The 14,117-nt window shown below is 50.0% G+C and overlaps 1 protein-coding gene across 1 annotated transcript; it reads left to right on the top strand.

The window, feature by feature from the left end:
- The first annotated feature begins 1,525 nt into the window (after positions 1–1,525).
- On the top strand, positions 1,526–13,812 carry DLL4 (delta like canonical Notch ligand 4). The gene is made up of 11 exons (XM_055818087.1): positions 1,526–2,434; positions 2,571–2,834; positions 3,359–3,416; positions 4,024–4,293; positions 5,314–5,374; positions 5,483–5,613; positions 7,032–7,201; positions 8,268–8,487; positions 8,960–9,668; positions 10,377–10,485; positions 11,923–13,812. Exons 1-11 carry the CDS (start codon positions 2,381–2,383, stop codon positions 11,926–11,928), a joined length of 2,052 nt encoding a protein of 683 aa, XP_055674062.1. The 5' UTR covers positions 1,526–2,380; the 3' UTR covers positions 11,929–13,812.
- Positions 13,813–14,117: the final 305 nt, after the last annotated feature.

The following is a 14,117-nucleotide window of genomic DNA, read 5'->3' as shown; positions in this document are numbered from 1 at the left end:
CTGAATTAAAGAGCCCCACAGCCCTTCTGTTCCCCTAGGTTAGACACTCATTACCATTTATCAAGCACTGATGTTATCTGGCCTCTCATTTTATTTAGTACCGAAGCTATTAGCATCAGATTTGATTTTGACAGTTGACGCTGCTGCTGGTAAAGCCGGGATCTGGCCGGGCGGATCGCTGCAAAATTCCGAGTTCATCAGCGGCGACACATTCCTCCTTCCCACTTGTTTACGAGGCCGAGACAAAAGAGCTCCTCTGCCCTGCGCTGCATCTCCATCACGGACACGGCTCCCGCCCGTGCCCACGCACACGCACGGACACGCAGCCCTGGGTGCGGGCCCCGACGCTGCCAGCGCTTGTGCCACACGCACACACACACACGCCGGCTCTCCCTGGCGCAGCGGGCACCAGGAGGAGTTTTAATCCCCTTTTGGCCGCGACCCCGATTCCGGGCCTGGCCCCCTCTTCGGACCTGTCCGCAACCCACACGTGTCGGTGCGGTGGCACCGCTCACGGGCGGCGGCTGTACCCGTGGCTCTCCCCCCGCGCCAAGCTCCGCCGCCGCTCGGTGGGAGCCGTGCCGTGCCCCCCCCGGCCCCAGCCCGGGCGTTTGGCCGCAGGTGGCCCTGGGCGCATCCCGGACCCGAGCTGGCTTCCCGGAAAAGCGGCCGGATTGTTGGGAACGCGCGGGGGAAGCGGGACGGCCGGAGAGGTTTAGCTGGGGTGCGCCCCTCCCCACGCCACCTCGCCCCCCGACGAGCCAGGTCCCCCACTTTCCCTCTTTATGGCCCCCTCCCCGAGAGAGCTCGGACTGGGGAACCCACGCTGCCAGAGGGGACCCTCCGGGAGAGCTCCGGGGGCCGCAGCGCTGCTCCCCAGGTGATCCACGCGGCAAAGTCCGCAGCCCTGCGAGCCGGGCGCTGGCATAAAGGTGGCAAGACCTCATTATCATACAGCTGAGGGTTTATCTCCCCCCCCCCCCCCCCCCCCCTCCGGCCTCCCATCCATTTAACAAGCTGAAATAAAAAGCCACATGAAAGGCCGCCTCTGTGCTTGGCTTTAATGAGGGACACGCGACCCAACAATGAGCGCCCGCTGCAATCAGGCCAAAGGCTTTGCTGGCACACGCCAGACCGCAGCCCGGCACCGGCCACTGCCAAGCAGCTTGACACGGCCCGCGGGCCCTGCTTGCCTGCCAGCGCCCCCCCACCCCCCACCCCCCCCCCGCCCCTTGCCCCTGTTTCTGGGGGCCAGGGCAGCAGCAGGAAAGCCGGGCTCCGTCCCCGGCCACCTCGCTTCCGCGCTCGTTTGCCACCGGCTTCAGAAGGGCGACCGTGCTCCCGCGGATGCCCGTCCCCCCTGCCAGCCATACATCACCTGCCCCCCCCCCCCCTCCTCCGGCGTGTCCCGGAGCACGATTAGGGATAACGGCGGGGCCTGCCCCCCACCCCCCCACCCCCCTCCCCGGGCAGGGCGCTGTGCCCCGGAGCGGCGGCGGGGCCGTCCCGTGTGCCCGCCCGTCGGGCCAGCGCCGTTTTACTTTTGCTTTCGGGCCAGGGCCAGGGCCAGGGCCAGCCCCCGGCGGGCAGGGCAGGTTCTGCCGCGGGCCCCGGAGAGCCGCACGGCCACCCCGGGGGGCGAGGGGCGAGCGAACGCACTAACAAGCGTGTTTTTGACACATTTCATCTTCTATTGTTCAGCCGCCGCGGAAAGCTGCTCTGCGGAGGGGGCGTCTGATTTTCGAGGGAACTCTCCCAGTAAATATCTCAACAGATGCTGGGCTTGCTGGTAATCAGCTCGGCTCCTCGGCGGGCAGCGCGGCAGCGGCGGCAGCGGCAGGGTATTAATTCGGGATATGAGGGCTCTCCGCAACATTTGGTTCTTTTTTTCCAGAAAGGAAAGATGGAAAAGGGGAGGGCTCGCCCGGGAGGCTGAGTGACAGTTTACATAATGAGCTGGTGAGGATGCGAGGCAACTATATAAACAGCTCGGAGCGGAGCAAGTTTCCCATTGACTGCGCGCCGCCAGCCCCGGCGAAAGGAGGAGCGGTCCCGCACAAGCACACACCCCCCCCCCCCCCGCCCTTCGCGCCCCTCGCCGAGCCCACCCGGCTCCGGAGTTTATAAAGGCGACGGCAGCGATCGGAGGTCGGCGGCCGGCTGCAGGATTAATTCCCAGAAGGGGGACGGATCGCCACCTGGATTTTACCTTCCGATTTCTGCTGGTGCCCGGGGAGTATTTGGAAGAGCAGGTTGCTCCAGGGGAGCCACCGCGACGCCTGTCTTTCGCCCTCGCACGAGAAGCGCTCGCTTGGACCATTTGAGGAATACAGGAGGAAAACTAAACGCACTAAGAACTGGAAGCTTGAATAACACAAGGATGACAGCCTGGCGCACCTTTGGCTTGACGTTTCTGTTAATGATTTTGCAGCAGGTAATGGCACATGGCAAAAAAAAAAAAAAAAAAAAAAGGGTTCGCGAAATGTAAAGTGGGTGATGGCAGCAAGTTTGCATGGCAAAGCCGGGGTAAGGTGTGATTGGGCTGTTTTGTGTGTCTCCCCTTTGTGCAGAGGGTGTCCGGCTCTGGCGTCTTCCAGCTGGAGCTGCACGAATTCGTGAACAGCCACGGGTCCCTGGCCAGCGGGAAGCCCTGCTCCCCCCACTGCAGGACCTTCTTTCGCGTGTGCTTGAAGCATTTTCAGGCAGTAGTCTCCCCGGGCTCCTGCACTTTCGGCAGCATCATCACCCCGGTTCTAGGAATAAACACCTTCAGCATCAAGGATACGGAGAGATTTGACAGCCCCATTAAGTTGCCCTTTAACTTCACGTGGCCGGTGAGATTCCGCTTTAAAGCCGCTGGCGGCGGAGGGGCGGGAGGGCGGCGGGGCAGGCGGGCGGCAGCGCGCTCCAGCCCCAGGGTAAACAAACTGCCTGCGCCTTCAGACTTACGGGCAGAACTTCCTTTAAATGGGGGGGGGGGGGGGGGGGGGGGGGGAGGCAAAAAAAGAGGGGGGAAGGCTGTAAAGGGGGAGAAGGAAAAGAAGGGAGGGAAGGTAATGAGGGGGATAAAGGCAAAAAAAGGGGGGGAAGGCAAAAAATGAGGAAAAAAGAAAAAAGGCAAAGAAAGAAAAAGGCAAAAAAAGGGGGAGGAAAAAAGCTAAAAAGGGAGGGGGAAGCGCGATGAAACAGCGCATCCAGCCCAGAAGCAGTCGGGACACTAAATGTTATTAAGAGAAATAAAAGCGAGGGCGGGGGTGGTGGGACCGGCAGCTTGCGGGAGGGAGCGAGGGAAGCGCGGAGCGGGCCGGGGGGGTACCGGGGGGTGCCGGGCTGACGCTGGTTTCTCCCCGCTCCGCAGGGGACCTTCTCGCTGATCATCCAGGCCTGGCACGCGCCCGCTAACTACCTGCCGGAAGGTGACCGCGCGCGCCGGCAGGGGGCGCCCTCGCGACGGGACACCCCCCCCCCCCTTCACCCCTCCCCCCCCAGCCGCGGCGGGGCGGGCTCGGCTGTTTACCCCACAGCTGCGGGGCCGCCTTCTGCCAGCGCCGGCAGCCGGGCCCCCAACGATATCCATCAGGGGCCGCTTTGATTCTGCCCCGGCCCAATCTCCCAACACAATTGCGTTTCCTCCGGGTTATTTTTGGCGTGGGAAAGCGAGGCGGGCTGCGGTGAGAACGCCGGGAGGCTGCCAGCGAGCCCGGCCGCCTTTTCCTGTATTTTACACCTTGCTCGAATTCCGCCCTTTGGAAAGGAATAATGGCTTTGGGATGTTTTTCTGAGCAGAGAGGAAAAGGATATTTCACGGCAGCCCTCGCTTTCAAAGGCCCCTCAGCTGAGCCCCCCTCGGCCCAGGCCAGCACCCCCGCCCCACTGGCCACCTCTGCGCGCGCCCTTGCACCCCCCGCAGACGCACCCTGTACGTGTGTGTGTCCGTACTGCCGGGTTTGGGGGCGGGTTTTGGGTCGGGGGGCGTGTGGGGCAGCGCCCGCTGGCCGCTGACGCGGGGCTGCTCTCCCGCAGGCTCCCGGCCGCCCTCCGAGGACTGGCTCATCAGCCAGATGTCGATCCAGCGGTCGCTGTCAGTGGGCGAGGACTGGTCGCAGGATGTGCAGAGCAGCCCCCAGACCCAGCTACGCTACTCCTACCGGGTGGTCTGCAGCGAGAACTACTATGGCGAAAGCTGCTCCCGCCTCTGCAAGCGCCGCGACGACCGCTTCGGGCACTATGTCTGCGAGGCGGACGGCAGCCTGGCCTGCCTGCCCGGCTGGACCGGCGAGTACTGCACCGAGCGTAAGTGGCCCGCTGGCAAGCGACGGTGGCCCCCCTGGGTCCCCGGGGCCGAACTGGGGCTGCCATGGGCACCAGGCATGCCTGCCAGGCTGACAGATGCCCCAGCGCGGTAGGGAGAATCACCCGCTTTGGCTCCCTGCAGCCCACATCTGTGCTAACTGGCGTTAGCTCTAGCGTGGGGTAGGGACGGCGCCCGAGAGGCCTTTGAGGAAACACAACCCCCCTGGGGAGTTGGATGAAGGGACACAGGACCCAAATGCTCATCCCTTGTCCAGTTCCATCAGCTGGCCCGAGCCTGGTTGTATCCGCCTTTGCCATCGCTCCTTAAAACAATGCCACAACAAGGCGTTGTGACAGCGCCATAACAAGACGCTGTGCATGGCAGACACCTGGGGCCATGTTTTCCTGCCGACCTTTCTGCTCCCTGCTCTGGAGAGATAAAGTTGCATGCTGAGGACTTTGCCCCCTTTGGCTGCAGCTACTGACGCTGTGCTTCCCTTCTGCGAGCGTTAGCAGCAGAGAGCCAGCTAGCAGAGGAAGGGGTCTGGCCAACGTCCTCAGTCAGCGCTGTCTATGCCAAGTTAAAGCACAAGCAGCTCACCCACCCGAACGCCTCCACTGCTCCTGCTGCCAGAGGAGGGAGGCAGGTGTTGCGGCGCAGTAGCGGGAATCCTTCACTCTGGGCTTGGGGTCCCGTTGGATTTTTTCAGCCTTTCATTAGCACAGGCCAATGTTGCTTCCTCTTGCACCTTTTCTAGCAAGAGCTGCAAGAGTTTGCATTTGTTGTATAAACAGAAACACTAAAGGACGACTGGTCAAATGTTGGCTCTCCTTGTTCACTTCCTCCTGCTCCAGAACTCCCTGTCCCAAGAATGTTTAAAAGAAAGCAAGCTTTGAACGTGCAAAACTCTTTTTTCAAAGTACTTTTTTAAAAGCTGACATATGCCCTTTTAAAAGTGTGTTCTGTAGTGCCATGTGTATTTACCTAAACATTTCTGCTTTTTTATGTTCTCTTTACAGCCATCTGCCTGTCTGGATGTACCGAACAGAATGGATATTGCAACAAGCCTGGAGAGTGCATGTGAGTAGATGGCAATTGCAATCTGAACTTCAGTTAAAACGTCACCTTGTAATAGAAACTTAAGCTCTTTTCCATGTCATTAATGTTTTAATTTGACTTTTCTTTTAGCTGTCGTCCTGGTTGGCAAGGACGCTACTGCGATGAATGCATTCCCCATATAGGCTGCCGCCACGGGACTTGTAAAACACAATGGCAGTGCATATGTGATGAAGGGTGGGGTGGCCTCTTCTGTGATCAAGGTTAGTCCTGAAGGTTGTGCTTGTGGTTGGGACTGGCTAGTCCTCAGTACTGGACTAAGGAATTTGACCCACTGGATCTAGAATTAAATTTCTGCAAGGTACATGTTCATAGGCATCAGTTTGTACTGCTGCTGTCTTAGATACCAAATCTTGTATTTGTAGTAATTTTGTGTGAAAACAAGCAAACCTTTTTGGTAGCTGCAGTTTTTCTCTTGGGGGGAAAAAACCCCACCAGAACAACAACCTGGCTGAGTGTTGAACAGAGAAGTTTTCTGCCCACTCAAGCCAAGTTTAACTTATTCCCTGTACAACTATAACAATTTACTAAACCATTTCCACAGAGGTAAACACCATAATTTAGGCCTTCCTTATTTTGCATACAAGGAAGTTAACTCATGTGATAAGTCTGGAGCATGAGAGAAAAATCATGTAAGCAAGAATGAAAAGTACAGGTTCCATTTTAAGGTACACCAGACCACTTCCACCTATTCAACCCATTGAATCACTGAACCGTAGCCAGCTGAGCAGTCATGTCCTCAAGGCCATATATGCACTGCTGGCACTGAGATCATTAAGTGCTCAAAGCAAGCAAAGTGTTTTCAAGGCAGTTACAAGATTAAGATGGCAAAGTTGGAATTGCGCAGGAAAAGCAAAGTTGCAGGTTTTTTTCTGTTTGTGTTCACCTATTAACCAGTTGTATTCTGATTATTCTATGGTATTTGTAGAGATAATAAAGATTTTCTACTTACGTCCTGTGAATTTGTGTGCTTAACCTCTATCTCAAATTTAAAGGAAAAAAAACCCAGGACCATCAGGCTTGGCAGAGCATTTAGATAGTTTAAACTACTAACATTCAGAACAAGAGAGCATGGTAAATGAACTATAAAAGATTTCTAGTATCCGTTCAAATGTCTAAGCCAAAACGTGTTTCCTCCCTGCCTCCCCGAACATGCCTCGGAGCACACCTTTTAAAGATGGGGCTCACCATTTTAGTACATGACGTGTTGTGCACAAAGCATCTATAGCGCTGTGATGTGTCTTTCAGAGAACGCATGCTTCTGAAGTACGTTCTCCAACTTGGCATCTAAATCCCATTGCAGCTAACGGGTTTAAGCACACAAAAAAGGAAGAGTACACCAAAGCACTAAGAAAGCTAAATTTTTACCAGGTCTTTCAAAATTCAGAGATCACCTATTACAGCTATGGATATGGAGAAAATACCTAAAACCGATGGTAACCTGAAACATCAGATTATTACAGTTAATAACCTGGATAATCATCTCCAGTATTCCTAGTGACAGCAAAATGAAACGCTTCATTGAAAATTCTGTCTTTTTGTTGACTAAAAGATGGGTTTTGTATGAACGTCTCTTTGCAGCTCTCAAAGAGGTTTTCTTTAACTTGTGGTATCTTTGCAGATCTGAACTACTGCACTCACCACAGACCATGCAAAAACGGAGCGACTTGCATGAACACTGGCCAGGGCAGCTACACGTGTTCGTGCAAACCTGGCTTTACTGGCGTTGACTGCGAACATGAGATCAGCGAGTGTGACAGCAACCCCTGCAGGAATGGCGGCAGTTGCACGGTAAGGGCATTTTAAATGTAAAGGCTTTGTGTGAAGCAAGCCCTGGTATACCTTTTCAGAAATGGTTCTGTGACAACATAATGGGAATTTGATAGTACACAGGTTCATTACTGACGCTCACAACTATCATACTGAACCCTTCCCGAGAGGTGTCAGGGGAGGAAGTCTGTTACAGGAGGAGATGTATCATCTAGATTAGAACTAGTCAACTGATCCTTAGGTTTCTGTGGCAGCCATTATAAGAGCCTGGCAAGAGCCAAGGCTGGTGAGGGAGCAGATCTGTAAAGAATAAGCTTCTCAAACCAAAGTCTGTACAGAAGCATGCACCAAGCCTGTATTTTAATAGCAGGTAAAGAAAACTTCTGCTTTCTGCTATGGGAGTCTAGTGTCAGACAACATGTGGGCAATCAGCTGAAACACTTTCTGTGAAGCAGTGTTCTGCATTTTCAGTTTCCTGCAGTCTAGTGTTTCAGTGTGTTTTCGGATGCACTCAATGATTGATTCTACCTGTTGATAAAGACTGATCGATGTTAGATATCAAATGTAATCCTGATGCATGTTTAGATTAAAGTAATGGTGCAAGACCCTAGCTCCCTTCCTCCAAGGCCTTGGACGCAGAGTACTTGGAAAGAAGAAACAGTTTACTTGTGATCTAAGTGGTGGGACTTATCCGTGGCAAAGAAACGTAAGCCCTTGTGAAGAAAAAAAGGGCTCTCAGGTTGAGGATAAATGGCCTGATCACAGCTTTGTAGGTTGACACATGCCAGTCTGCTCTGGAACGACCTCGGGGACCCCATTAGACAGTAATGTTTTTCTCTGGCTGCCTGTAGGCTCCCCATGTCTGCATCTGCTCTGCTTGTGTAGCTGCATGATGACTCCTATGCGCCCAGTCTGGCTGACTCACAGCTATCCCTCTCAGTCCAGCCCACAGTTCTTTACTCTCCCGATGCTGCTTTGCCACATCGGAGCGTGGATGAGAAGGGAGCGAGCAGTGCTTGCTGCCAACAAGCCAGCAGCTATCGTTTGGTGCCATCAAGTAACGGTGGCCTAATGTTGTGTTTTGCAGGATATGGAGAATGCTTATCACTGCCTGTGCCCTCCTGGCTACTATGGCACTCACTGCGAGCACAGCGCTTTGACGTGTATAGATTCTCCATGCTTTAACGGCGGCACGTGCTTGGAAAAAGAACAGGGGGCCAGCTACACTTGTGTTTGCCCTTTCGGTTTCACAGGGTCAAACTGTGAAAAAAAAGTAGACAGGTGCACAAGCAACCCGTGTGCAAACGGTGAGTCTTTTTATAAAAAAATATCTCGTGTCTCTGACTTGTTTGTGCTTTTCAGTGCAGAAGTGATAGAAATCCAATCTGACCTCTACTCTTCCTCTAATACATTAGTCCCTCTCCCCCACTGTATCCTACGTCTACCCTGATTTTAGTCTCTTGCTTGGGGAGAGGGGGGGCTTTCACCAGCATTTTCTATGCAACAGAACAATGTACAAGGTTTGTCGTGTGATGGGGAAGATGCCAAAATTAAGTAAATGAAATTAACTTTATTACACTCTTAGAAGGGGCATAATTTTAAGGCATGGAGGTACAACTAGGTAAACTAGAAGGAACTTTTAGACGTGCAGTTGTTTTGTAAAATAACCTCCCTCTTCTTGAGATAGTGTAAAATGCTAGCCGGGGAGAGGTTTAGGTTTCTGAGTGAAGCGCACTGCAGACTAATATTTTTCTTTTTATTTTCCTTCTTTTTCCTCAGACGGTAATTGCTTTTACCTTGGTCAGATTCGTGTGTGTCGTTGTCGGGCTGGTTTCTCTGGTCAGAAATGTGAGATAAACATCAATGATTGTGCCAGAAACCCATGTTCCAATGGGGGAACTTGTCACGACCTGATCAATGATTATACCTGCACATGCTTGCCAGGCTACAGTGGCAGGAACTGTGACATCAAAACCCGAGATGAATGTGCTTCTGGGCCATGTGAGAATGGAGGCACATGCTACAGCGGACTTTACAGTGCCAACTTTGTCTGCTACTGTCCTTCTGGCTTCATGGGCAACCGTTGTGAATTGCCAGTTTATTCAGTGCCCGTTACGCTTCCGCCTAAACCAGTCCCCTGGATTGCTATATCCATGGGGGTGGGGCTGGTGGCTTTGCTCATACTATTCTGCATGATAGCAATGGTCATCAGGCAGATGAGGATGCACCCAGAGCAGGACTTGGAGACAATGAACAACCTTTCTGACTTCCAGAAGGACAATCTCATTCCAGCTTCCCAGCTCAAAAACACCAACAAAAATAAAGACCTTGAGGTAGACTGTGGGCTGGAGAAATCAAACTACAAACCCAAGAATCATAAACTGGACTACAATCTGGTAAAAGACCTGACAAGCAGAGGGACGCAGGAGGATAAATACTACAAAAGTGAAAAGTGTTTAGGAGAAAAGTCTCCCCTCCGACTACACAGGTGAGAATGCGGTCTTCCTTTTTAGTCTTTCTTAAGACCCCTCATCTTCATACCTGTCTAAAAGCAGATGAGAAAATACAGGGCAAGAAAGAAGCCTCAAGCAGATAATATGCAAAACAAGCCAGAGCAAAGCCAGGAATCTTCACACTGCAGTATTTGTGTCACAGCCAAGTAGTATCCTTAGCTAAGTCAATTAAACTGAGTGTTCGTGCAGGGTGCTGGTAGTATGGGTACGGTGAAGGGGAATGGGAGAGACTAGGTCTGTGGTGAAAGAAAGAAGTGTCTTTCCTTCCTCAACAGATCTTGGAGGACCAACAGTTAAGGCACATAGGAATTAAAATAACAAGTATTTCACTTGTTAAGAAGGCAAAATATTTTTCAAAAAAAGAAAAGGGCAGGTACTGCCTGGGCTGGTACATGTGCTGTAAGTCTTATCTGGGATCTGCTTGTGGCTGCTACACTGAGGGATCCAAGGAGGACGCTATTAGGTTGGACGTGGCAGAAGCATAGGAGGACAGTAGCTATTCCTTACTTCCACTTCTCTAGCGGAATGTCCTGCCATCATATAGTATGTGTGAAACTTCATCCTCTGCACTTCCCTCCCACACCTTCACGGCTATCGCATTCCATCCCTCCATATTCATGGTAGATTTTGAGTCAGGCTTGTTAGTAGTCAACTAATGTTCTTCTCTCTCTGCCCTGCTTTAGTGAAAAGCCAGAATGTAGGATATCAGCGATATGCTCTCCAAGGGATTCAATGTACCAGTCCGTCTTTGTGATAACAGAAGAAAGGAATGAGTGCATCATAGCCACAGAGGTAAGTACACAGGCGGACAGGCATAAATTCACAAAGTAAAGAGGTAGATTGTCCTTTAGAATTGCATCTGAGAAGGTTACTCTATTTCCAGGGATCCCAATGCTTCCCAGCATTCACTCCCCTCTTCTGTGGCCACACAGACCATAGAGCATGGAAGATAAAGCCATTAGAAGCTCTGATGTTATTAAGCCAAAGATTTTGAGCTTAGATGAGTCAGCAGGGGGTGAAAGCACAGAACATCAGCCCATAAAAATTCAGCACATTGTAGGTTTATTTTCCCTTAAATAGGCAGTCAGCAAAAATTGAAATAATAATCGTTCATAGACCCATTGATGTAAAGCCACAGTTTTTTCCCATGACCACAATGGATAATCTGTGTTCTGTGGAAAGAGGCAAAGCTATACATTTCCAGCAGAAGATAGAAGGTAGCTGAATGTGTTAGTGCATAGGCATAACAGTATTTACGAAGTCTGTAGTAAGGTATTTTCCAGCCTCTTGGTGTTTAAGTTCCAGCTATATCTTCTCTAACAGAAGTTAATGCTATTATTGGTAAACACATCTAGATTTTGATGTGACACTGAAAAGTCAGCAGACAGATATGTGAAAGAGGAAGGGCCTAGCACTGAACTTTGAAGGCTTTAAAAAGCAGCTGTTGAGGAACCAACCAGTTCCTGAAGAATTACTGACCCTTTGGAGCGGAATGGAAGTTAAAGGCAGTTTGATATTAGCCCATACCCACCTTCTTCAGGGTAGCCATCTCTGGGACTTGTTTCAGCCTCCAGGAAAGAGAAGCTTGCTGTGGCATATAGCAGCAATCTGTGAATTCAGATCTGCAGGGTTCTGTCTCCCTTGCCAGGGTGGATGTCAGATTTCCTCTTGAAGGCAAGCTGGAACACAAGCCAACCAATAATATTAAAAGTTTAAGACTAAGCGAAAGGATTTTCAAATATACAAATGACAGCTAGATGCTTCATTCCCATTAACTGACCTAAATGCTGTGTCTTCCTTTGAAGATCTCTCTGATCAAAGCTAGACTCCCACACTTACATCGGTCATCTCCAGAAGCATTTTTATTTTCAGAATGACAGCTGTTGAAACATCTCACTGCATCATTGAAGCTTAATGCTTCTGACACAAGCTATTTACCTATACCATATGCTTTTTACAGAGACCTAATGTTAAGCACCCAGACTTGCAAGCATTCTTCCCCTCAGTCCAGGCAGAGGGGGCTGCTCATCATACAGATGACTCTTTTTGCTGGTGATCCTTTGTCTCTGGACCCAGTAAAAACACTGAGCGTGATAGTTAAACTGCAGTAATGTCTGGCTTAAATTGCTTTGGTTTAAATTACATACCTGAATTACAATTTGTTAGTGCTGCAGTATTCTGTACACTGTCCTTCCTTCTCATTCCTGGTATTATTTTATATCCTGACAGGTATAAGACTGAAGATCAGCCCATTTGCACCTCAGATTTGGTAATGCCAGTAGATGGACGTTCCTGCTGCATTGTTTACAATTCAGAACTGGATTGGACTGTTTTTAATTACATGCAACTTGCTGCTCTCAGGCGGAGGATGGAACTGGGTGAACTGGACAGACTGTGAATTTACTGAAAGATGCAATACACCTTTTTGTTCTTACTGCCCTTGTTTGAAGTTTGATACCAGGAATCTCATTGGCTATAGAAGAGGGGAGGCAGAGGGAAGAGAGAGGGGGTTGAAGTGTTGTTGTTTTAATTTGTTTTCAAAAGATACTGAGGCCAGCTCCTCATGGACAGACCCCTGGCTTTCCAGAACTCTGGTTATGGGAGGTGCCGGTAGATGAGGAGGCACTTAACTATCACAGATGTTGCCACGGAAGGTGTGAAGACACATTGCTATGCAGATAATGGATACAGTATAAACGAGGTCTCCATTTTTTTCTGGGTTTAAAAGTGCCTAAAATGTGTCAAGAGAACCTAACAAGCCCAAACAGAGACTTGACTGCTCTTTTGCAGTTACCTAAACAGTATTGGGTAGGGGTGGTGGATACTTCCTGCTACACATCTATTTGCGTCTCCTCTCTCCTGCTGCGTGTACTGGAGACTGTAAGGGGCGAGAGGAGGAAGGAAAGAGGAATACCAAATTTACCTGTCATCTCATTGGGTGATGCTTTGGAGAACTGATTGACCCAAGCCACAATATGGGACAGGATTTTTGTGGATTTAAACATTTGAGAAGGAAAAGTTGTGATAAGGAATGTGTACTGCCTCTTTCCCATCAATAAGGATGAGGCGTGATCCCAGCTCTATTTAAAGCCTTAGAAATGCGTTTAAAATCAATCAGCTCCTAGAACCTCTTTATGTGCTGAGCTGTCTCAGCTGTTTTCATGCCCTTTGCACTACCAGTGATTGTGAATAGACGTTACTTTTTTCTTCTCCTTCCTCATTCTCTTCCCCCCTGCCTTATTTTGACACAAATTCGGGGGTTTATGTCATGTTTCTGAATTAGGTGCCACCTTCTACAGTGAATAGTCTCAAAATTGCAGCTGTTACATTCTGAAGGAGAAGCAGCAGTGTGACACACACCACCCCCCCACATTGCTCCAGCTGGTTGTGAAGCCCCAACTCCTGTCCTTCATCTTGGTTCCAGATGCCCAACAGTGAAGCACCCACTGACATGCCCTCTGCCAAGACAGGAGGAGGTTAGAGTTAGAAAGTTCTAGGCTCATCCTGTTTCACTCATACGCACCCACTGATACACGGAAAAGGGGAAGCCTGCCCCTGGAAACCAGAGGCGTGCAGAAGCTCTTTTCTTATATACATACAGCAACAACACCGGCCACCCCAGTGGAAAGTGCTGCAATAACTGATGAGATGAGACTGTGAGGTGGGGCAGAATGAGGAGGGAGGAAACAAGATCTCTTCCAAGAAACCTGGACTGTGCTCTCTCTCAGACAGCAATATTCCTGCCCTTGTAAATCCTGTTGTCGGACTAGCCCATCTACTGCCTTGAACTGTGCAGACAAGACCCCTTCGTAATGTCCACTACTGACCTTCTGCTCTGACCACATAGGACCATTTTGAAGATGACCTTCAGAAATCAATAATATGGGTTTTAGTTTGTCTGTTTGTAGTTTATTTTAAAGACTAGTATTTCAGTAATTTAAAAAAAATCAGAAGCACTGAACTTTCTACGTTTTATAACATTATTTTGTATATAATGTATATTTATAATCAAAACAGAAGTGTAAATATGTTTATTACTTCTCATGTAATGTTTTTAATGTGATGACAAAGTTTGAATTTTATTTTTTTTTTTCAAGCAATGAAAATACTTTCCTGCTATTATGAAGTTTATTGTGGTTTGTCCTTTTACACTTCAGGTCCCATGATTCTGCGACAGCCAAGGTTACTTGAAGCCCCAGAAATAAGCTCATCTGCCTGCTCCCTACAGTCAGCCCTACATTTACATTTTGCACACCAACTGCTGTCCCCTGCTTTTTATAAAATGGTTGTACCGTTGACTGATGTCAACAAAGATTTTCAGCTGAATGGCATTCATCTGACAGAAAAGTTATATTTATCTTGTGATACATTATATAATGTTTAAATTATATATATGTATACGTACACACACATATTTTCTCTTG

This window comes from Falco peregrinus, chromosome 1 (genome assembly GCF_023634155.1).
Source record: "Falco peregrinus isolate bFalPer1 chromosome 1, bFalPer1.pri, whole genome shotgun sequence".
Classification (NCBI taxonomy): domain Eukaryota; kingdom Metazoa; phylum Chordata; class Aves; order Falconiformes; family Falconidae; genus Falco; species Falco peregrinus.
This window is presented reverse-complemented; position numbering and strand designations above follow the sequence as displayed.

Excerpts from the sequence above, each read along its gene's own strand:
- DLL4 (XM_055818087.1), top strand. The coding sequence starts at position 2,381 with ATGACAGCCTGGCGCACCTTTGGCTTGACGTTTCTGTTAATGATTTTG. Across the intron at positions 7,202-8,267 it reads GGAATGGCGGCAGTTGCACG|GATATGGAGAATGCTTATCA; the intron begins GTAAGGGCATTT and ends TGTGTTTTGCAG. Across the intron at positions 8,488-8,959 it reads AAGCAACCCGTGTGCAAACG|ACGGTAATTGCTTTTACCTT; the intron begins GTGAGTCTTTTT and ends CTTTTTCCTCAG.